At 48.0% G+C, this 23,726-nt stretch overlaps 1 protein-coding gene across 11 annotated transcripts; it reads left to right on the top strand.

Moving 5' to 3' along the window:
• Positions 1-203: 203 nt before the first annotated feature.
• Positions 204-18,175, top strand: LOC147911525 (uncharacterized). Of its 11 annotated transcripts, XR_015550947.1 has the most exons (8): positions 204-553; positions 955-1,065; positions 1,738-1,826; positions 2,100-2,165; positions 2,586-2,775; positions 12,196-12,442; positions 16,318-16,387; positions 18,058-18,175. XR_015550947.1 is itself a non-coding variant. In XM_087428047.1 (6 exons), exons 1-5 carry the CDS (start codon positions 520-522, stop codon positions 2,754-2,756), a joined length of 471 nt encoding a protein of 156 aa, XP_087284173.1. In that variant the 5' UTR covers positions 204-519; the 3' UTR covers positions 2,757-2,775; positions 12,196-12,778. The 11 variants fall into 11 exon arrangements, 4 of the variants coding, with proteins under 4 accessions (XP_087284173.1, XP_087284175.1, XP_087284174.1 ...); XR_015550948.1 differs by lacking the exon at positions 2,586-2,775 and having other exon boundaries at positions 392-553; positions 18,058-18,171; XM_087428047.1 differs by lacking the exons at positions 16,318-16,387; positions 18,058-18,175 and having other exon boundaries at positions 12,196-12,778.
• The last annotated feature ends 5,551 nt before the right edge of the window (positions 18,176-23,726 follow it).

Below are 23,726 nucleotides of genomic sequence, written 5' to 3' on the forward strand. Positions count from 1 at the left end.
AGGAGGGCTCTGTTCTTGTGTTTTCAGATAGTGCAGCTCCTTGGGCCCAGAGGCTGAAGCAGGGGAGCAGGTTCAGCTCAGGGACTGTTGAACTGACCTCCTGGGGACCCCAAAGGCACTGAGGATCCTGTGAAGTGTGGACTCATAGGGACCTGTGGCCTGGTCCCAGCAAAGAGATTTGTGGGGTCTCAGACAGCCCTGCCTCTATTTAGGGCTGGGAGCCCTGAGTGCTGGGCTTGTTCTGACCGAGCCCTGGGGTGCGGATGTGTGGAACCAAGCCGGCCTGTGGAGGACTGCAGCCGGGGTGCTGGGGATGTCTGGGGATGGCTGCAGCCTGCGCACCGGGGAGGCAGGCAGGGGGGTGAGGAGGAGAATCTGGGCCGTGCCCTTGCTGGGCTCACGGCCCCCACCCTGCTCAGATCACAGGGACATGGTATGTGAAGGCCATGGTGGTTGAAAAGGACCTACCTAAGGAGAAGAGGCCCAGGAAGGTGTCCCCTTTGATGGTTACTGTCCTGGATGGTGGAGACGTGGAGGCCATTTTCACCTTCATGTGAGTGTCCCTCCACCTAGGGTCCAGCTCTCTCCTCCCTCTCCCCCTCCCCAGGCTGTGGGGTGGCCCAGAGCAGACCCTCCTGGTGCCTCTTCCCATCCCAGTTTGGCATGTGGGTAAAATGAATGTCCCCCGACCTTGAAGGGACAGAGTCCCAGGCGGTGGGGGGTGACAGTGGAATTTGTGGGGACACCAGGGCAGAAGCCCATGTGCCAGGTGAGCTCAGGTTGGCTCAAGTATGTTTCTCAAGTGCAGCTTCTCCTGCCTCCTGTTTTCCAGGAAGGGGGACCAGTGCCACGAGGGTGGAACTGAGAGGCACCAAATGTTCCCTAATGTGGTCTCGAATATTTTCTCCAGGAATGAAGACACTCAAGACCCATTTTCTCTCCGTCTGTCTACAGATGGGGGCAACAGGCATATGGACACCCGGGAGCTGTCAGTGAAGGACCACCACATCTTTTACTGCGAGGGCCAGCTTCAAGGGAAACTGATCCGCATGGGAAAACTCATGGGTAATAGGCTGCTGTCCAGGTCCTCTGAGATCCGCCTCTCCTGACCCAGCCCCACAGTCTCCGCTTCCAGAAGCCAGTAGAACTGGTTTCAGCTCTGGATCTGGGAAATATGAACTCCCTGTGGCTGTCTTTCTGGGCCTGGCATGGTTTGCTGTCCTGGGGCGGCCAGTCCGTGCTCCCTCAGTGACCTGACCACTCACAAGGGGGATGGGGCCACAGCTATAAAGTGCGACTTCCTGGGGCCTGGTGGTGGGGCCAGGTCGGCGTAGGGGAGTGTGCTGTTGCTGAGAGAGGCCTTCTCGGGGCAGTGACCCTCCAGGGTGGGGGGAAGTCCAAGATTTCTCTGGCCAGAAGGTAGGACGGTTCCTTCAGGTCACGAGGTTCTTCCAGGTCAGGGGTGTGACCTTGCAGGTCGGCTTTGGGAGTGGGCCCGGGACCCCAGGGGCTTTCAGTGGCTCTGGGTATCCCCATGGCTATCCCCCTTCCTGGCAACCTGTCAGCTGGGTGGTGGCTTGTCTACTCTGTGCCTGTTCTGCACCCACCTTCAGGCTGAGCCCTCCACTCCCGGCCTCTGCTGCTCCAGGGCAAAGCCCCCCAAGTGCTGGGAGGGGCCATCTCCTCCCGGAGTCTGATTCCTGACAGCCCGGGCTAACCTGGTCACCTCACCTGCAGGCAGAAATCCCGACTTGAACCTGGAAGCCCTGAAGAAATTCCTGCCGCACAGGGATTGCCACAGAACAGCTTCATGCCTGTCCAATTGGGTAAGCGGACAATTCTGCCCATGTTCCCTGGGTCCACTCTGCATTCCCCACTGTCCCCAGTGTGCCTCCCTGTGTTTCCTCCAGGTTCCTCACTTCACACTGTGTCCCTCGTGTCCCTCCGTGTCCCCCATGACCCTCCCGCCTCCTCACCCATCCCCTCCACGGGGGAGACATCAGCACTGTGACATGGCACAGGGATGTCAGGGCCCCACTCTGGGTCTTCACTGTCGGTGTCTGAGCTGCGGCAGTGATGAGGTCTGTGTCCTTGTCCAGGGCATCTTCTCACTCCTGAATTCTCCTTGGTTTCTACAGAAAGCTGCATTCCTGAAGGTGATTAGGGTAAGTGACCCTTAAAGCAAACAAGAGTCCTGGGTTCAGTGGGATGTCAAGAGCACCGGGGCCCCCCAAGCTGCCGACAGGAGGGACCTCTGTCTGATTTGTCCGCTCTGAGATCCCCTCTGGGACTGGATCCTCACTTGGGATGTCTGTCCCCGAGCATCATTCCCGAGGCATTTAGGGACTCTCTTCTTTTGTCTAAATGTCTGTGTAACTCAGGAACAACGGGCTAGGGCCTGTCCCCTACCATACCGATGCACCTGGTGGTAGTGGGATCCTGCCCCCACGCAGCACCCCTGAGAGCTTTGCACCTGACTCCCTTGGCAACCCGACATCTGCCCCCACCCTGCAGCCCTGAGAGCCCCATGTCTGCCCCTCCCACCTCCCCTTGTCCTGGACTCACCCACCCTCCCTCCTTTCTAGGGCGGGGGCACCAGAGCTCCACAGCAGCCCCAGGGCGGCACCACCACAACCCTCTTTCCTGCAGGACATGGACGGAGCTCCTGCCTCTGGGGTCTGGGCTGCTCTCCCCTCCTGCCACCCCCACTGCCCTTCCTCTCCCAGCCCTGGATCGACTTTCCTGGTTCCACGTAAAGAGCTTCGGCAATTCCTGGTGACTCTGCCTGTCTGTGGGGTACCACGGGTGGGCTGGGGATGAGGAGGACGTGGGTAAGCCAGTGCAGGCAGGATGGGTGGACCCAACAATGCCCTGATTCTCCTTGGTGGGTGGCGCAGTCCAACAGGCATGAGAGTGTGGGTGGAGGAGAGCGGGCTGCAGCTCCAGCTGAGGGTCCTCTGGGGGGCTTTCTGCAGGTCTGACAGCCAGGAAGCTCAGGTTCTGGGTGGTCGCATGGTTGGGGAGAGATGGTGTGAAGCTAACAGGGTCAGCTCCAGCCCCAAGGTGGGGACACGTGTGCAGGTGAGGATCACCTGGCCCATGGCTCCCGACTGGCTGGAGATGGTGGCAGGAGTGAGGGGGAGGCTCTCTTCGAGGGCACAGGCAGGAGGCCATGCTTCCCCAGGTCACCAGGATGGAGACAGAATCCCAATGACATTCTTCACGGAAATAGAACATAGAATCCTAAAATATAAGGAACAACAAAAGACCCCAAATAGCCAAAGCAATCCTGAGAAAAAAAAGAACAAAAGAACAAAGCTGGAGGTACCACAATCCCTCACTTCAAAATATATTACAAAGCTACAGTAATCAAAACAGCAGAAAAACAGACACACAAATCAATGGAACAAAATTGAAAGCACAGATAAAAAACCACACATCTATGGACCTCTAACCTTTCACAAAGGAGCCAACAACATATAATAGAGAAAAGAAAGTCTCTTCAATAAAAGGTGTTCCGGGCCTGCCAGGTGGCACAGCGGTTAAGTGCGCGTGCTCCACTGTGGTGGCCCGGGGTGCGGATCCCAGGCACTCACCAACGCACTGCTTGTCAAGCCACGCTGTGGCGGCGTCCCATATCAAGTAGAGGAAGATGGGCACAGATGTTAGCCCAGGGGCGATATTCCTCAGCAAAAAGAGGAGGATTGGCATCGGATGTTAGCTCAGGGCTGGTCTGACTCACAAAAATAAATAAATAAATAAATAAATAAATAAATAAATAAATAAATAAATAAATAAAAGGTGCTGGGAAACTGGGCAGCCATGTGCAAAGGAATGAAAGCAGACCATTATCTCGCACCACACACAAAAATTAACTCAAAATGCCTTAAGCCTTGAATGTAAGAGCTGAAACCATAAAACTCTTAGAAGAAAATACAGGCAGTACACTCTCTGACATCAGTCTTAGCAGTATCTTTTTGAATACTATGTCTACTCAGGCAAGGGAAACAAAAGAAAAAATAAACAAATGGGACTACATCCAACTAAAAAGCTTCTGCAAGGCAAAGGGAACCATGAACAAAATGAAAAGACAGCCCACCAATGGGCAGAAAATATCTGCAAATCATGTATCAGACAAGGAATCAATTTCTAAAATATATAAAGAACTCATATAACGCAACAACAAAAAACCAAGCCACCCGATTAAAAAATGGGCAGAGGATATGAACAGACATTTTTCCAAAGAAGATATACAGAGGGCCCACAGGCACATGAAAAGATGTTCAACACCACTAATTATTAGGGAAATGCAAATCAAAACTACAATGAGATATCACCTCACACCCTTCAGAATGGCTATAAATAACAAGACAAGAAATAACAAATGTTGGAGAGGATGTGGAGAAGAGGGAACCCTCGTACACTGCTGGTGGCAATGCAAACTGGTGCAGCCACTACGGAAAACAGTATGGAGATTTCTCAAAAAATTAAAAATAGAAATACCATATGATCCAGCTATCCCACTACTGGGTATTTATCCAAAGAACAGGAAATCAACAATTCAAACAGATTTATGCATCCCTATGTTCGTCATAGCATTATTCACAATAACCAAGACGTGGAAGCAACCCAAGTGCCCATCAATGGAGGAATGGATAAAGAAGATGTGCTATATATATAGATAATGGAATACTACTCAGCCATATAAAAGAGAAAATTGTGCCATTTGTGACAACATGGATGGCCCCTGAGGCTATTATGCTAAGCGAAATAAGCCAGACAGAGAAAGACAAACTCTGTATGATTTCACTCATGTGTGGAAGATAAATACATGGAGAAGGAGAACAGACCAGTGGTTGCCAGAGAGGAAGGGGGTGGGGAGAGGGCAAAAGGCGGAAAGGTGCAGCAATGTATGGCAACAGATAAAAACTAGACTATTGGTGGTGAACACGATGCAGCGGATATAGAAACTGAGATGTAATAAAATATGCCTGAAATTTACACCATGTTATAAGCCAATATGACCTCAATAAAATAATTGAGAGAAGAAAAAAACTGACATAGCAATGAAATTAGCACACTGAAATTGCCAATACTCATTGCTAGTGGGGATATGATTCAAGCTGTACTTCTATCCATTGCTGCTGGCAGTATAAACTGGTAAAACTTCTGGAAAGAAATTTAACAATACATTCCGACAACAATAAAAATATCCTAATCCTTTGACACACTTTTGGGATTTATCCTAGAGCAATAATCCAAATGAAAGAAAAAGTTACGTATGCACACGAGACAAATGTCATAATATCTCCAATGGCCACTGCACCCAGCCCCCCAAAGAAGTATGCCACCTGACAACAGGGTAACGCTTAAGTAATTATTTAATAAAATAACTAAAAGAATAATTAATTATGGTAAATTAAATTGATGCTCTGTCATACAAATTTTAAAAACTGTAACTGTGATAGTTGTACCAACATGGAAAAAAGTTTCATGGAAATGGAAATGATAAAACAAGCATACAAAGCGACACTTACGCTGTGATTACAGTATAAATGATGTGCACATCTGAACGAGGACTGGAAGAAAACACTAGACAATGAACAAAGATGATTTCATGTGCTGGTAGGATTACTGAGGATTTACACAAGATCCAATCTTATTTTGAATGGCCCTCCCTTCAGACAAATATCAGACACAAAATGGTTAAATATACAAGCTTGAGAAAGTTTCTCAATCATTCCTCCCTGCACTAATCACATCCTTCTCAAATCAGTGAAAATCAAGCTCCTTTTAGGGGACACTTGTCTTATCTTTGAAAGCCTCACACAGTTTCCTGTCTCTGCTGAGAGAAAGGCTCACAGCTCCTCTGCTGAGGGGTGGCTCTAATCCTCCACCCAATCCTTTATCTGTTCCTTTCCATGGGAGCTGGGAGTGAGGGCACTGGGAAGGGACAAACAGAACAGTGGCCCCAGGAAGTGATAAGAGAGGTAAGAGTCAAATGAAGGCAGATGGTTTTAGCCCATGAGAGCCCCACCGCTCACAGCTCCATACTGCACCATCCCAAGGGGGTGTAAGGTCCACTACCTGTTTGCCCAGCTGTGCCCCATCCACCAGAATAGACTTCTCCTTTATCCGTTAGGAACAGACTATGGTCCTGACCACAGGCGACCTATCAGACGAACAGAGGGAAGGCTGATGAGAAGAAATCCTTGGAAGCCCAGTGTCCTGCTCAAGGGACCCAAAGCACGGGAGAATTCCCTACCGCCCCTGAGCCCCAAGGGGGCCGGGCCCAGGCAGGCTCCACACGGCCTCCTCTTCTTATTCTTTCTCACTCCACTGCAGCCTGGTTTCTGCCTGCCCCTCCACTGACGCGGCTCTTTCTAAAGGAAAGGGCCAGATGTCCTGAGGAGAAGACCCAAGAGCTCCTCCATCCCAGTCCATCCCTGAGGAACCACTCCCTCCTCCACAAGCCTTTCTCTTCCCCATCCCTCTCTTCTGCCTCTCCAGTAGCTTCCAATCTTGTTCCTTAGCTCAGCCCTACTGCTTACACTTCAGTGTTGGAATCCTTCTCCAAGGTCTGTCTTCTGCCCTCTTCTCTCCTCCTCTTCACGCTCCCCTGGGAGGCTGCATCCATTTCCAAGGTTTTCCCTCTCACCTCTACACTGCTATCTCCACTCCCAACAACTCTACTGAGTTCCAGACCTGCTTTTCTAACTGCCTAATGAAAAGCACCGTTTACTAAATGCTTATTATGCCAGGCACTGTGCTAAGTCAATAACCAAGAACACCTAATAAGAAACCGAATCTCAGAGAAGGGTGGTAACTTGCCCAAAGTCATCCAGTTAATATGTGGGGAAGCAGAGACTTGAATTCGCATCCATGGGACTTTCAAGTCTGTACAAGAAGCACTACACTCTACTGCAAACTTAAAAGCAAATTCACTCTCTACCTCCTCCTCGTGTCTCCCTCCCACTCAACCCAAGCCTGCCCCTCCTCCAGGACTCCCCCATCTGAGTTGAGAACATCAGCAGCCACTCATTTGCCAGTGGAGTCAGGCTCCACTCCTTCTAGCTCACTCCCTGGATCTCTTATCAAGCCCCAAATCTGGTCAATCCTCTTTACATGTCTCTCCACATGTCCCTTCTCCCCACGCCTTCCCAAGTGGCCTTCATCACCTCCTCCCCCAACCCTAGAAAACCCTGCATCGCTCACTCTCCACCTGTCTTCCAGCCTATGCCACAGCACTCCCCTGTAAGCATGCCAAACTCCAGCCACCCCGCATGCTCTCAGCAGTTAAAGTCTCCACCTGCCCCCTCCCCTCTGCCAGGAAACCTTTCCCACCCTCCATCACTGGCCTATCTGGTAGATGCCTCTGCCACCTCCTCCAAGATGCCTTCTCTCCCTTCCATTCCACCCCACGGACTTAACAATTCCCCTTTTGGTAGTCTTATAGCACTTTCGAGATGCATTTACTTTCGTATTTAAGGATTGATTATAGCTATCTACCAGTCTAGCTGAAGAATTGTCAACTTATTTGTGTTTCGAGAGAACCAAATTTTGGTTGAACTGATTTTCACTATTGATATTCCGTTTTCTGTTTGATTGATTTCTAGCTGTATTTTTAGTATTTCCCTTCTTTGCTTGCTTTCAATTTAGTTTGCTCTTTCTAGTTTCTTAAGGTGGAAGGTTTGGCTATTGTTGAGGTCTTTTTTCTTTTGTCATGTAGGTATTGAAAGCTACATTACAAGCTTTAAACTAAAGTTTAAAGCTAAAATTATAATTTTGTCTCTAGGCACTATTTAGCTACAGCCCATCAATTCGGATATGTTGTATTTCTTCTGTCTTCATTTACCGTCAAGTAGTTTTCAGGTTTTTTGGAATTTCTTCTTTGACCCTGGAATTATTTAGAAGTGTTTACTTCCCAAATATTGATGGTTTTCCTAATTTCTTTATTTGTGGATTTCCAATTTCATTCTGTTGTGGTTAGAGAACATATTTTAATTTCAGTCCTTTTAAATGTATTGAGACTTTCTTTTTTCGCCTAGCCTATGGTCTGTCTTGGAGAATGTTCCGTGTGTGTTCTAAAAGGATGTGTATCCTGCTGTTGTTTGGGTGCAGCGTTCTAGAGATGTCAGGTAAATTTGGTTGATAGTTTCTGGGTTAATCTATATTGTTTGCTCCTACTATTATGCACCACCCAGGAAGCTTGAATGTTCTTTATTAGCCTCTCATTGTTTTCAACAGACACCCCGGGAGGAAAGGCTGTTTGCTCTGGGTGATATCTGCATCAGGTCAGAAAAATAGAGCCTTGTTAATGGAGTCTTGCAGGGCACCACCAGACAGATGAAATGCGAGTTCTCTGGGAGTGGGGCTTTGCAGTTGTTCCAATCCTTTTCTGCCTCCCCCCGTGGCGCCCAGATTGCTGATTTCCACTGAAATTGTGAGCTGTTGGTGTTGAGGGCTCCTGCAGAGCTGAGGAGAGGTGGATGGGAATAGGTCAGATTAAAATGCCACCAAGCTTGCTGTTCTGACTGAGAGTCAGCTGCTTTCCTGGAGTAAACCTCCCCCAGATTGCTTGAAGTCTTTGGTTCTTTGTCAGAGTTTTGAAAAGTGGATTCTGACAGTTTCCCCGTGTTTTTGTTGCTCCACTATTTTCACTGACGTTGCTCAATCCATGTCCTTTGAATGTAGTTACTGACGTGGTCGGATCACATCTGCCGTTTTGCTCTTTGTTTCTTTATGTCATTTTTATCTCTCTGCTCTTCCTTTGAGGCCCTCTTTTGTGGTTAATAGGTATTTTTCTAGCGGACCTTTTAAATTCCTTTGTTTGGTGTTTTACTATATTTTTTTTGTTTGTTTAGTAGTTGCTCTTGGGATTAAAATATGTGTCCTAATTTATCACAATCTACTTCAGGTTAATAGTGACCTAATCCTGAGGAAACTAACTTTGTTCCAACATTGCTGCATTTCCTCCTCTCGCGTTTGTGTGGTTGTTGTGATATATACCACATCTTTATACACTTTAAGTCCGACAAAGCAATTTAGGATCATTATTTTATGCAGTTGTCTTTTTAATCTCTTAAGGGATGAAGATAGTCAAAATATATTTGTGCAGTGTTTTATATTTACCTTTATAATCACTCTCGCTGATGTTCTTCATTTCTTCTTGTCACTGTTAGTGACCATCTGCTGTCATTTCCCTTCAGCCTGAAGGACTTCTTAAGACAGGTCTGCTAGCAGTGACTTCTCTCAGTCTTTGGTTGGGAATGTCTTTATTCCATCTTCAATTTTTTTTAAGTATGTTTTTGTGGGATATAGAATTAATGCTTGGTTGACAATTTCTGTCTTTCAGCACTTTGAAAATGTCATTCTACTGGTTTCTGGTCTCCACAGTTTCAGAAGAGAACTGAGTCGTTAATCTGATTGTTGTTGCCTTGTACTTGATGAGTCCATTTTCAGTACAGGTCTCACTTTCTTATTTCTTTGCATGTCTTGTATTTTTTTTGTTAAAAACTGGAATTTTTGATAATATAACAACTCTGGATTGTGGTATTTTTCCCCCGGTTTTTTTTTCTTTTCAATTTTTGGGGGCTTAAGCTATAGCCTCAGCCTCCTCTGCTATGCATGGCTACTGATGTCTTTGCTCAGGTTTCCTTTTTGTCTCCGTCCCTTTAGTTTTTTTAGCCTGGCTGCTTGAGGGTTTCCCCCTGTCTCCATACCTTTGTGGTCAGGCAATGATTTGGGCAGAGGTTGTGCTCAAACACCTTGAGCTTCTAAGGTTTCTACCCTCTACCTTTGGTTCTGTGGGTAGGTTGGAACCACATCAAAATTCAGCCTGTTTTCCAATCTCCTCATCTTTACTTTCCACTGGTGCTCAGGTCTCCTCTGTCCATCCGTGCTGTTTCCCAGGTGGCGTGGGTGTGTGCAGAGCCTTCTGTGGCTCTCTCCTTTCTAGGATCTTCCCATGAAATTTCTGGCTGGTCTGCCTCTCCTCTTGCCCCCAATCAGGATTGCAGTCAGGCTCCTCGAGTTGTGCATTTTCCCTGTTTGTTTCCTACTAGTTTGCTGCTGGGCCTGAGTTTGCATCCTCCAGTTTCAGCACCCAATTTAAGTCTGTCCTTTCTGACAACAAAGCTGAAGGTTTTCATGGCCAGCCCTGCCCTGTTCAAACTTCTGTGCTAACTGAGCTGGGGTGGACGAACAGCACAAGACAGGAAGTCTGGAGACTCCAGCTGTTCTTACCTGTAGTTCTCGCAGTCTTCTGTGAATAATTCCTCAGTTTATTGGCCTTTTATTGATTTCCCAGGCCGTGAAGTGGTGTTTTTTAAATAATTTTGTCCATTTTTGTAGTTCTTTATTGGTGAGAGCTTCACTAAGTTCTTCACTCCACCATAGTTGGAAGTGCTCTGCTGGCACATTATTATAGCACACATTACTGAATGCTGACTCTGTGTCAGGTGTTGTTCGAAGCCTTTTCCCATACTAGCAGATTTAATAACACAGTAGGTGCTCACCAAGTATTTGTTGAATGTTGAATCAACAGCTACCACAAGCAATGAGAGAAAGCATAGAGTGCTGGGCATCCTCTGTGGACTCGCTTCTTTTCTATGTTTCCTGCCGTGTGGTCAGGGGCTGGCTCCTGCCTCCCCAGTGGGTCGTTTCTGTGGACCCAAGCCGTTCCCAAAGGCCAGGGAACTGAGCTTTTTGACTCACACAGGGGTGCATGTGTATATGTTCCCTGTGAATGTGAGGAGAGAAAATATCACAGGGCAAAAGGAGGGATGTGTCACTATGGGATGACTTGATTAAACAAGTCACCAACAAGTCAAGTGTAAAGGAAATACTTAGCTAGCTTTCTTCCAGAAATGCTGGAATTAAAAAAAATTATTTTCCTTTGTTTTTTGCACAGGAAGTGTCACCCTGAGCTAACACATGTGCCAGTCTTCCTCTATTTCCTATGTGGGTCGCCGCCCCAGCATGGCCACTGACAAGTGGTGTAGGTCTGTGCCAGAGAACTGATCCCAGGCCACCAAAGCAGAGCACACCAAACTTAACCACTGGGAAGTAGACCACTGGACCGCCCCCGCCCCCCAAAATTCTTCATCTTTGTTCACTATTAGTGGTCAGCTGGCGTTTTCCTCAGGAGTAGATTTACGTGTAGTCTCTGAGATTGACTCCGGAGGCCTGTGATGAACTGTAAACCGCTAAGAGACAGTGGGGGCTCATGTGGGTGACCATAGAATTTGTCATCCAGTTTGTTCGAGAGTGAACGTTGGGACATCAGGTGTAAACTAGGCCTATCCCAGGCCACACGGGAAGGTGCTCACTCTGGGTTTTATGCGAAGGGGGTTAATTCTAAAGCCAGGCTGCCTTTGATTGGCTTCAGCCCCACCTAATCCTCAGTTTCCTCACGCGGCCAGTGAAGGTGAGGATTGAGAACATCACTCACATGTGGGTGAAACACCCCACAAAGCCACTGGGCTGTGAATGTGTCACGTTCGATGTAGCTGTGGTATGAATGCTTCTTCATGGCAGGGGTTTGAGAATGTCACAGTGCAGCATGAGGCTCACGAGTGTGCATTCTGGAACCAGACAGCCTCCACTTATTAGCTGTGTGACTGTGTCGGGAAAGTTATTTAATCTCTAGGAGCCTCGATTTTCTCCTCTACCGGATACTCCTCCTGTTACCACCAGTAATGATAGTGAGTATATGCCGTCGCTCTTACACGTTAAGTCAGGTTCTATTCACTGTAGGGGCTTTAGCTCTATTAACTCATTTAGTCCTCACAACAACCCAATAAGAGAGATATTATTCTCAACTCCAATTCACATAGAGGGAAACAGACACAGAGAGGTCAAGCAGTCCATCTCAGGTCGCACAGCTGGTCAGAGTCTGCCAGCTGTAGAACCCATGGTCTTTCCAAGATTCAAACTAAGGTAATCTTCAATTTAACTGCTCTGTGAGACTGTGTCTTCGTGAACGGGGAGGATCTGATACCTAGACCCTTGGGTGAGTGTGAAGATGAAATGGGACAGTACATCTCAAACACTTAGCACATAGGAAACGTTCCTTAAGTGTTTGCTGCTGTGTTAATAATGTGTGTTCTTGGAGTGGGTGAACAAGCTGCCATTTATTGCTGGAAACACTGGACGTCCCAGGTCAGTGAATGCTTTATGGGAACTCTTTTTCAGATTTCACCTGCTGCCTGTGGCCATGGATTCACACTGCTGTCCTCTAAAACCAAGGATGGGACGAAAGTTTGGGGGATGGAACTCAACAGAGATTCCCGGCTTGGCTTTCACAGGAGCCAGGAAGAGAAAAGTGAAGCTCTCCCCTTGGCTTTCTCTGCTGTGATTGGCTGAGGAAGCTCCCTCTGACTTTCAAGAATCTGATGACATCAACCAAACCATAACAACAACAAGGATGGAGTCTTGAAAGGCATGTTGTTCGAAACCATCTGGGCTAGATTATTTTTCAGCCCGTTTGGTAAAGGTCATTTGCTGCTAAGTAGGGGTGTTGTTTTTTGGCCCCAGAGTGATGACCTTTGTTTCCTCGCTTGAGATAGCCTGAGACACTTTACAGTGCCTAGAATGTGGTCTGGGGAAGAAATTCAATGAAAGCCTTAAGATGGAAGCTTTATTCCAATTATTTGAAACTGGATTGTAAAAATGTTAGAAATTATTTATGATATTTTAACAAATAGACATTAGTCAATGAATAGTATGAGGACAATAAGAAGCATTTTTTAAAATAAAGTGGAATTACCCAGAAGTACATACTGGGCAAATCTTTCTTGTCATTTTTTTCGTCTTCCCTCATTTGTATGCAAGTATCTTTTTATATAATTTTGATCACAGTGTATATTTTGTGTTCTGCCTTCTTTCAGTTAATTTTATATCAGAATTCTTTTACAGTTAGTATTGAAGTCTTGATTGGCTGTATGATGCCACATGACGTTTCTTTTTACCTTTTGTTAGGAACGATTGTAGACATACACAGAAGTGGCTGGAATAGGATAATGCACCCCGTGGGCCGTCGCCAGCTTCTGCCATCATCAGCACATGACGGTCTTGTTTTACTCATTTCCCCCACCTTCCCCCTCGGCAAATTGGGAACAATCGTCAGATTATTGATTTCATTTATGAATATTTCAATCCCTATCTAAAAAATAATGACCCCCAAAAAAGTAAATACATCATCACACCTAAAAATAATTAACAATATAATCCCTGAATATCAAATATGTAGTCAGCATTCAAACTGCCTTTTGTCTCCGAACTGTCAATAGATTTTTATTTTAAATTTAAAAATTTATTTGAATCAAGGGCCAGAGAAAGTCTAGGCGTGGCAACTGGTTGATAAGACTTTTATAGTCTTTTAAGTCTGTTTTAATCTTTTCTCCTTGATATTTATTTAATGAAGTCACGTTGTTTATGCTACAGAATTTTCCAGTCTGCAATTTGTTGAATGCATCCCTGTGGTGCCGTTTGACATGATCCTCTGTCCTCTGTATTTCCTGCCAATTGGTAGTTGGACCTAGAGCCAGATTCCCTTTCGATGTTATGTATTTACTGCTTCCCAGGCCCTTAGGGGTCTATGCAGATAGTAATGGGGGATGTGAATCAGTTTTCAGTATTTTAAAGTACCTCATGTTTTCAGCTACTAATATAAGCTAACAACATCGTCCATTTTCTTTGATTTTGCCTAGAATCACATCATCTCATTGAGATAAACCAGATATTTCATGCAGGTAAAAAGTTGTCTGGAAATTATATCATTCACTGATGAATACGAATGGGCAAGTGTATTATTACAGCAGTCATAATGCCATTTATTTGGTAGACGAGATCTTTTGAAAGATGGGGATCATAGGAGAAAGTAGGGGATCCTTAGTAAGGAGTATGTTGAGAACCAGTGCATTCGCAGACCTTCTCCTGAACTCTAGCCTCCATGGTAAATATTCAGAAGGTCATCGTTTAAAACCTGCAAGAGGCGTTCCCTACATAGCCCATCTGGCTTCCTCGGTAGGATTGTAAAGAACAATCAGTTTCTTTAGAGTGACTTCTAAACATCTTTCCCCCTTACTTGCTTATTTAAAAATTAAAATTTTCTATTATGAATAGATAGCATGTTTGCATAATTCAGAATCCTAGAGGCGCAGTCGAACATATGATGAAGACTCTGCTTTCCACCTCTGTCCTCCCAGCACCATGGTTTCTCTGCCTGTAGACAACCTGTGTTAACAGTTTCCAGTTCATCCTTCTGAAGAGATTTAATGCATGTGCAAGCAAATGCATCTGTGTATACTTTTTACCTCCTTTTATTCTACGTGCTGTCGTATAATGTAGATCCTGTTTTTCACCTTACTGAGAAATCCTAGTGGCTATTGCAGGAAGTGGCTATTGCTTTTACTTTCCTGAAGAATTCAAATGGTGTGAAATGACACGTGAAGAGCTTTCTTTAAAGACTAAGGATGCTTTTCCCTAACCCAGTGTGTCATGGAGGCAATGTGGTGCAGTGGGTTGGAGTTGGGGACTGCTCCTCGCTCTGCCACTAACTTATGTACCTTGAGTAAGTCTTTCCAATCTCACTGCGTAACAACGTGAGGATGGGGCAGTGATCTCTCATGTTAGAAATGCTCTGACTCTGCATCAGTGCACTGACCCCGGTTGTGTTCATTTGAGCGAGGGGAGATGAGTGTGTTTTAGAGCTCTCACCTGTCCCACTGCCTCTGGATAGACCTCAGGAGACACAGGTGTACAAGTCTCCTGTGCCAGAGCCCACTCTCTGGTCCTGACAGACGGTGAAGGAGGTGAATTGACCTGTTGGAGATTGGTGGAGGGTGGGGGGACCACTTTCTTGCCATTGGGCCTGAAGTTGACCATTTGATTGAGCCACATGTGATTTGTGAAGCTGTTGGAATTTCCCGGAGCAAATCAGTAGGATGGCTCAAGAGAGCTGTGTTGGGCAGACCTTGCTGACTCTCTTCTGTTTCTGCACTCTGACTCTGTGGTTCTTGGGAAATCTCAGGTATTTATAAACGTGACAGCGCACAACAGGCAGCCTCATCAAGGCCTCCCTTTGCCGTGAAGTCACTGAGCCAGGCTGCGTATGTAGACGGCTTTTTCTATTGTACTGAGAGAAGGCTGTTTGCTAACGCTTCCTCCAAGAGGTGGGGCTTTCAGAGTCCAGGCTCCTTGGTAACCCTGATCGTTGCCAAAAAAGTGGTTATCCCAGGGAAAGCCACCTCGACTAAATTTTTCACATTTCATTTTCTGGCTAGGGGTGCTTTGTAGGAAAAGGCCAAGGTGGTGTTTAGGAACTCTTTCCAGAGGGGACTTGGCCTCGAGGGCAGCCTATTGACAGGTCCAAGGAATGGGGGTGCTGAGGCCTTTCACAGGAGGTACTCGCCTCTTATGGAATTCCTGAGAGGCAGAACGAGGGCCCAGAGGGGAAGCAGAGGGAAAGTACAGGTGGCCCAGTCTGTTGCAGCAGGTCTGCACCCCAGCATGCCTGGAGGTGTGCCTGCACTGGCTGGGAATATTGGAGAAGGAAACCCAGTGGCAGTTGGGTGAGCAGTTGGACTAGGACCACTTTCCAGACCCCCTTCCAGTCCTGACATTCTTGGGTTCCACACACCTGTAGAACTGATTTCATTGGTGGTGGTATTCTTGAGTCTTCAGCCTGGCAAACAGCTATTACGGACAATGTGGAAGGAAGGTGGTGGAAAATGAACTTTACAGGTGAGTTCCCACAAGGACTACCCGTCCCCAAGTTGTGTTGAGCATTAAACATCTCCGGAGTGACTACTGTGTGATAGAGCCACAGAGCAGTACCAAGCAAGGTTCCTCATGCCTGAGAGGAGCAGTGAGCGCTCCCCAGAGAGCTGTGAAGAGTGTTGTTCCATCGCAGGGGGAGCATCAGCCTGGTGGGAGGGCAGGTGCATGAGCATTGATTGGGATACCTGGACTTTCTTTGAATTCACTCTTTATTTTTAACCAAATTGATTAACTTCAAAAATTCCTCTGTTTCAGTTCTATGTCTGTTTGTCTTTAAAAAAGTTTCTCTCTAGATCCTCGCATTATGCTGGTGGGTCTAAACACCAGTCTCAACTCTGGCAGCGTATTAAAATCACCAAGCGATTTTGTTTGTTTTGTGTTACTTTCCCACCTGGGTCTACCTCTGCCTGCTATTTGACCTTGAGAGTTTCCCTGATAGTTATTATGTGTGTGGGGGCCACCAGTTAGGGGTGACAGAGGAGAGGCCAGAACCCCACAGTGCTTACTATGACCATATGTCTTGCTTCTACCCAGATTGCCCTCAGTCATTAGCGAAAGTCAGAAAGTCCATAGAAGGCAGGACGTCAGTGGACAGGTGGTCCAGGTAAGAGGCTTGGGCTGAGAGCCACTCATTCTGCCTCCTGGGGCACTTCTGAAAGCGTGAAATTTGGGTGGGGTGATGGCAAATTTGTTAGAGGGATTTTATGAATTAATAAGATGTTTTATAAAAATTATTACCTGCCTACTATAGGCCAGGATGTATCGTAGATCATGGGGTATGAAGTTTGATAATGTTTGGGGGGATAACACTGTAGTGGGAAAGACAGGTTAAAAAACTAGCTGTGCCCGAGTGTGTCCCGGCACTGTGTGTGTTCCAGGCTGCCTTTATCTTGCTCACCATTTATTCCCACCCCGGGGGCAGTGCCTGGCACATGGTAGATAGCTAAAATCAATCCTTAAATACGTAAGTGAATGCATCTAGAAAGTGCTATAAGAGTGCCAAAAGGGGAATTGTTAAGTCCATGGGGTGGAATGGAAGGGAGAGAAGGCATCGTGGAGGAGGTGGCAGAGGAATCTACCAGATAGGCCGGTGATGGAGGGTGGGTAAGTTTTCATGGCAGAGGGGAGGGGGCAGGTGGAGACTTTAACTGCTGAGAGCATGCGGGGTGGCTGGAGTTTGGCATGCTTACAGGGGAGTGCTGTGGCATAGGCTGGAAGACAGGTGGAGAGTGAGCGATGCAAGGTTTTCTAGGGTTGGGGGAGGAGGTGATGAAGGCCACTTGGGAAGGCGTGGGGAGAAGGGACATGTGGAGAGACATGTAAAGAGGATTGACCAGATTTGGGGCTTGATAAGAGGTCCAGGGAGTGAGCTAGAAGGAGTGGAGCCTGACTCCACTGGCAAATGAGTGGCTGCTGATGTTCTCAACTCAGATGGGGGAGTCCTGGAGGAGGGGCAGGCTTGGGTTGAGTGGGAGGGAGACGCGAGGAGGAGGTAGAGAGTGAATTTGCTTTTAAGTTTGCAGTAGAGTGTAGTGCTTCTTGCACAGACTTGAAAGTCCCATGGATGCGAATTCAAGTCCCTGCTTCCCCACATATTAACTGGATGACTTTGGGCAAGTTACCACCCTTCTCTGAGATTCGGTTTCTTATTAGGTGTTCTTGGTTATTGACTTAGCACGGTGCCTGGCATAATAAGCATTTAGTAAACGGTGCTTTTCACTAGGCAGTTAGAAAAGCAGGTCTGGAACTCAGTAGAGTTGTTGGGAGTGGAGATAGCAGTGTAGAGGTGAGAGGGAAAGCCTTGGAAATGGATGCAGCCTCCCAGGGGAGCGTGAAGAGGAGGAGAGAAGAGGGCAGAAGACAGACCTTGGAGAAGGATTCCAACACTGAAGGGTAAGCAGTAGGGCTGAGCTAAGGAACAAGATTGGAAGCTACTGGAGAGGCAGAAGAGAGGGATGGGGAAGAGAAAGGCTTGTGGAGGAGGGAGTGGTTCCTCAGGGATGGACTGGGATGGAGGTGCTCTTGGGTCTTCTCCTTAGGCCATCTGGCCCTTTCCTTTAGCAAGAACCGCGTCAGTGGAGGGGCAGGCAGAAACCAGGCTGCAGTGGAGTGAGAAAGAATAAGAAGTGGAGGTATGTGGGGCAGCCTGCCTGGATCCGGCCACCTAGGGTCTCAGGAGCAGTAGGGAATGCTCCCGTACTTTGGGTCCCTTGAGCAGGACACTGGGCTTCCAAGGATTTCTTCTCATCAGCCTTCCCTCTGTTCGTCTGATAGGTCGCCTGTGGTCAGGACCATAGTCTGTTCCTAACGGATAAAGGAGAAGTCTATTCTGGTGGATGGGGCGCAGCTGGGCAAACAGGTAGTGGACCTTACACCCCCTTGGGATGGTGCAGTATGGAGCTGTGAGCGGTGCGGCTCTCATGGGCTAAAACCACCTGCCTTCATTTGACTCTTACCTCTCTTATCACTTTCTGGGGCCACTGTTCTGTTTGTCCCTTCCCAGTGCCCTCACCCCGGCTCCCATGGAAAGGAAAGGATAAAGGATTGGGTGGAGGATTAGAGCCACCCCTCAGCAGAGGAGCTGTGAGCCTTTCTCTCAGCAGAGACAGGAAACTGTGTGAGGCTTTCAAAGAGAAAACAAGTGTCCCCTAAAAGGAGCTTGATGTTCACTGATTTGAGAAGAATGTGATTAATGCAGGGAGGAATGATTGAGAAATTTTCTCAAGCTTGTATATTTAACCTTTTTGTTTCTGATATTGGTCTGAAGGGAGGGCCATTAAATATAAGACTAAATCTTTTAGAAGTCCTCAGTAATCCTACCAGCACATGAAATCATCTTTGTTCATTGTCTAGTGTTTTCTTCCAGTCCTCGTTCATATGTGCACTACTTTTTTTTTCCCCCAAAGCCCCAGTAGATAGTTGTATGCCATAGCTGCACATCCTTCTAGTCGCTGTATGTGGGATGCGGCCTCAGCATGGCCGGAGAAGCGGTGCATTGGTGCGTGTCCAGGATCCAAACCCGGGCCGCCAGCAGCGGAGAGCAGGCACTGAAGCGCTAAGCCACAGGGCCGGCCCTTTTTTTCTTTTCTTTCTTTTTTTTTGATGAGAAAGTTTCGCCCTGATCTACCATCAGATGCCAATCCTCCTCTTTTGTCTAACAAAGATTGCCCCTGGGCTAACATCTGTGCCCATCTTCCTCTACTCCACATGGGACACCGCCACAGCATGGCTTGACAAGTGGTGCATCGGTGCACGCATGGGATCCGTACCTGGGAGTCCCAGGTCGCCGCAACGGAGGAGCGTGCACACTTAATCGCTCCGCCACCGGGATGGGCCCCATGTGTGCACATTTGTATACAGTAATCACACCATAGGTGTGGTTTTATATGCTTGTTTTATCATTTATACTTACATAAAACATTTTTCCATGGTGGTAATGTTTTCACAGTTACAGTTTTTAATATTTGTATGATATAGCATCAATTTAATTTATCATAATTAATTATTCATTTAACCATTTTATTAAATAATTACGTAAGCATTTCCCTGTTGTCATGTGGCATACTTCTTTGGAGGCGGAGTGCAGTGGCCGTTGGAGATATCATGACATTTATCTTGTGTGCATACGTGACTTTTTCTTTCATTTGGATTATTGCTCTAGGATAAATCCCAGGAGTGTCAAAGGAGTAGGATATTTTTATTGTTGTCAGAATGTGTTGTTAAACTTCTTTCCAGAAGTTTTACCAGTTGATACTGCCGGCAGCAGTGGGTAGAAGTACCACTTGAATTTTGTGGGTGAGGCATCTGGGGGGGCTTAGCTGGGTCTTGGGCTCTGAGTCTCTCAAAGGCTGCAGTCATCGTAGGGTTCCACTGGGAAGGCTCTGCTTCCAGGAGCACACTGATGGTTGTTGGCAGGATGCAGGGGCCCCAGTTCCTTGCTGGTAGTTGTCCAGCAAATGGTTGCTGGACAAGCCTTCCTCGGTTCCTTGCCATGTAGGCTTCTCCATGTGGCAGCTCACAACATGGCAGCTGGCTCCGTCAGAGTGACCAAATGAGAGGGTAAGACAGAGTGCCAGTGAGACAGAAGCCGGTGTTCTCTCATTTAATCTGGGCAGTGACCTCCCTTCACTTTTGCTGGCCTTCTGCTTGTGAGAAGTAAGTCACTAGGTCCAGCCCCCACACAAGGGTGGGGAGTACACATGGGTGTGAACAGCAGGAGACGGGGATCACTAGGGGCCATTTTAGAAGTAGCCCACCACAACCATGATCTTGACTGTGGCCTGAGCCTCCCCCTGTCAGTGACAACAGTGATTTCTTTCCAGTGGCCCTTGCCAGAGCACAGTTAGGTAAAGAAGCTCTCTGCGAGCCAGGCAGCAGAGGCCAGGCCCCGGCTCTGCCGGCCTCGCTCACCTAGGTGTACACTTTCTGGGTTAGTAAACCCCTCTTTTCCTTTTGAGTCAACTTAGGGAGTGTTGTTGTTCCGCTGTCTTCACCAAAGCACTTAGAATCTGTCTTTCCAAAGCACTTAGAATCTGCCTTTCCAAAGTTATCCCTCAGCAGAGGCACCAAGATCAAATCCTGCTGGAAAGCTAAGTTGGCCACACTTCATCCTCCAGACCGCTGACCCTCCCATCTCTCGCTCTCAGCAGAAGAACCTGCCTCCTGTTTCATAGAGGAAACAGATGCCGTCAGCTGAGAAAGCCCTCAGTTTCCCACTCGGACTCCTGCACACTTGCCTCTACCTGTCCCCGCCCTGGGTCCCTTCCCTTTATAGCGGTGGGGGAAGCGTGTCTCTTCCTGCTGAAGCTGATGCTTCTCTCTGTGCCCTGGATCCCATCTCCCCCCATTCCTCAGAAGCCTCACTCCATCTGCTGGGCCTTCTTCCCCACAACTTCAGCCTCTCCCTCTCTACTCGTCCCTCGCCATCAGTCTTTACACATGACTCAGGTGTCTTCCATCTTAAGAGGCCCTGTGTGGAGCCCTCCACATCCTCCCATTCCCCCAAGTCCCACCTCTTCGCTTCACCTCCTGCCTCCACTTCTAGGCCAGACTTCTCAGGAGCTGCATTGACTTACTGTCCCCATTTCCTCGTCTCCTTCTCATTCCTCTGTCCGTTCCACTCAGCTTCCACCCTTATCAGTTTGCTGAGTGGCTCTTGCTAGGGTTACGGTGACCTCCATGTTGCTGAAAACAATAATAAAGAACCTGGAGACCATTGTCCAATCTTTCCCTTTCTTGATCTCTCCGCAGCGTTTGACATTGGCTGTGACGTGCTGAGCATCTTGGTGAAGAGCGGTCTTCCTTTCGCCCCTGTGACTGGGCTCTCTGAGGGCTCTCTTCCTTTCTCGTTCCTTCTGGGCTCATTTCCTGGCTGTGCTCCTGGGCCAGGCCCTCTCATGTCAGAGGTCCCCATGGCAGGACTGTGCTCTCCTCCTTTCCTCTGCCTTCTCCTTCAGAAGGTCTCACCCTCACCGTGGCTGCAGTCACCGTCTGTGTGCTCAGGACTCTCCAGCTGGCAGCTGAGGCCCAGCCTGCTCTTGGGAGGTGCAGACATCTCTCAGTGCCACTTGACGTTTGCCCTTGGCCATCTCTAAGCACTGTGAGTTCAGTGGGTCCAAAAGTGAACCCCTGCTCGTCCCCCACCTGCTCCTTCTCCACTGTTTGCCCCGTCCACTCACGTTCCCCTCTAGGAATCATGTCCACTCCTTACTTAGAAGACTTACCGTCTACGCATTGTGCTTAGAATAAAGACCAGACCCTTCCGTGATCTACAGCATCCTGCATGATCTGCCCTCCCTGCTCCCCACTGGCGTTTTGCAAATATTCCCCCTCGTCCCCTGGCTTCATCCACTCGGCCCTTGTTTAAACTCCCTCAGTGGGCCATGGCCCCTCCCTCCCTGTGCAGGTGCTGTCTCCCCTATGTGGAATACCGTGCTCTCCCCTCCCCTCCACACTCCTACTCATCCCTCAGACTGCGTGGATAGAATGAAGCCTCCTGACCGCTCCTGCCCATGAACTACTTCAGGCTCCCTGACGTTTCCTCACGGAGGCCCCTGTCCTGCCATCCTTGCAGTCAGCACAGATTAATTGGGTGATAATTTTGTCTGACCTCTGCCTCCTCCACTAGACTGAACTCAGAGAGAGGGACTGGGTCTCTTCCTTCTCCTCATGTTCCCATCACCAGTTAGATGTTTAGTGTATGTTTGCTGTTTGGGACATATTTGTGGAGTGAATGAATGATCTGGCACTTATCTGCTCCTTCCATTCACCAGAATCCTTCCAAGTTCTCACTGGTTTGTCTTCCTAACAGTATGGACCCTTCCTGTGACTCGGGTGAATGTCCCCCGGTACTTGCCCTTCTCAGTTGTGGGGACCGTTAAGCACGTGGCGTGTAGGGGCACGGGCTGTGCTGTATGAAATGGTGAGAGCCTCTTGCAGGCAGGTCATTGGGAAGCTCTAGAGGGGTCGATGGCGAAGGGTCGGTGTCTGTTGGATTCACAGGCACAGACCTCAGCCTGAGGGAGGGAACGTGGCTGTGGGAAGACCTAGTTAGAGTGAGTTCAGTTAATAGAGGGTGAGGGTGACGTTCCTGACAGAACGATAGTAGCCCTGGTTTCTCTGTAGACAAATAGCCAGCCCAGAGCTTAGTAATTCTGTAGTAAACCTCTGGAGTCGAGAAGGAACTGCTTTCTCCCCCTCCCGTCGCCTGGGCCAGAGACTCTGGCCCTGCCTTCTCCAGAGAGGCTGCACCAAGAAACAGAGACAGAGGGAGAAGAGCCTTAGGGTTTCGACGCTGAGGTCCATGCCCCTGGGATGAAACATCTGGCACCACTGACGGGTATTCCACTTTTTATAAGCAAAACATCATTTCTGATGGTTTTCGGCATCTGGCCCTAAGTTGTTTTGTACTTGGCTTGCTCTCCTGGTCAGTGTGAAACTTAGAGCTGTTAGTAGGGGGACAACTGCCCTTCTGAGGCTCTCCTGTGTTCACATGGGGTTTCTGGGTGATTTGTTGACTAGGCCCCTCCAGGTTGCCCTCCAGGTGTGGGAAGTTTATATTCTGAGCTAGGTTAGTTTGCTTGACATACGCCCAGAGTAAGAATTTAAAAGAGGAGAAAAGAAACTGATTCTTTTCCAAGTGTCAGTAATGTGTTTTTGCCAAGCAAGGAGGAGAAAACAATCCCTGTGGATCTAAAGCATCCCGGTGGTGCAGTTTGAATTTCTGGTGAGGAGGGCTGTACTTGGTTTGACTTACTGACCACTGTTTTTACTGTCATGTATAAGGACATGTTTTTGTCTGAGGCTACAGAATTCTTGGCAAAGGACCAAACCTAACGGAAACTGCTCTTCTGGAAGTGATTCCACCCACTCTCTTCAGCTTGATGGAGTTCAACCCAGAAGTCCAGGTTTCCCGCATTTGCTGTGAACTCAGCCACTTTGCTCCCCATACCAGTAGGTGGCGAAGCCCGTGTGGCCCCAGTGACGGGCTGAGCTGCACTCTTTTGGGTTCACCCCAAGCCGTGGGCAGCTTTCAGTGTCCATCCATCCAGTGGAGGGGCGCCCCACGTGGATAATTACAGAGAGCAGCTCATCCAGACGTTGTTTGGCTTGAAGTTGTATAATGTGTGTCTTTTTTCATCCTGGAGTTTTGTTTTTGGTTCCTTTGGTTTGTGGTTGGGCTCATGTGAAAGTGAATTTTCTCAAGAGGACGCCAGTCGGTGGTAGGAGGGGGACCCTCGAGATGTCGGGGTACTGGGGAACCCAGCAGAGGTTTGGTGAATCCCTGGGAGAGCCATTGGGAAATGAAAGTGTGGGACTCATCCCGCTCCTGGCCAAGCCCAAACCCTGACCCGACCCAGGAATGGGGGACGGCAGAACGCTGATTTGTCAGATGCCCTGGGGTTTTGTGGAGGAAAATATGCCCCATTTCTCCAAAGTGCCGG

This window comes from Ceratotherium simum, unplaced genomic scaffold (assembly GCF_057802395.1).
Source record: "Ceratotherium simum simum isolate JZ-2026a unplaced genomic scaffold, ASM5780239v1 HiC_scaffold_43, whole genome shotgun sequence".
Classification (NCBI taxonomy): Eukaryota; Metazoa; Chordata; class Mammalia; order Perissodactyla; family Rhinocerotidae; genus Ceratotherium; species Ceratotherium simum.

Coding starts and splice junctions, on each gene's coding strand:
- LOC147911525 (XM_087428047.1), top strand. CDS start 520: ATGGTGGAGACGTGGAGGCCATTTTCACCTTCAT. Junction 554..954: donor GAGGCCATTTTCACCTTCAT/GTGAGTGTCCCT, acceptor GTCTGTCTACAG/ATGGGGGCAACAGGCATATG. Junction 1,827..2,099: donor CTTCATGCCTGTCCAATTGG/GTAAGCGGACAA, acceptor GTCCTTGTCCAG/GGCATCTTCTCACTCCTGAA.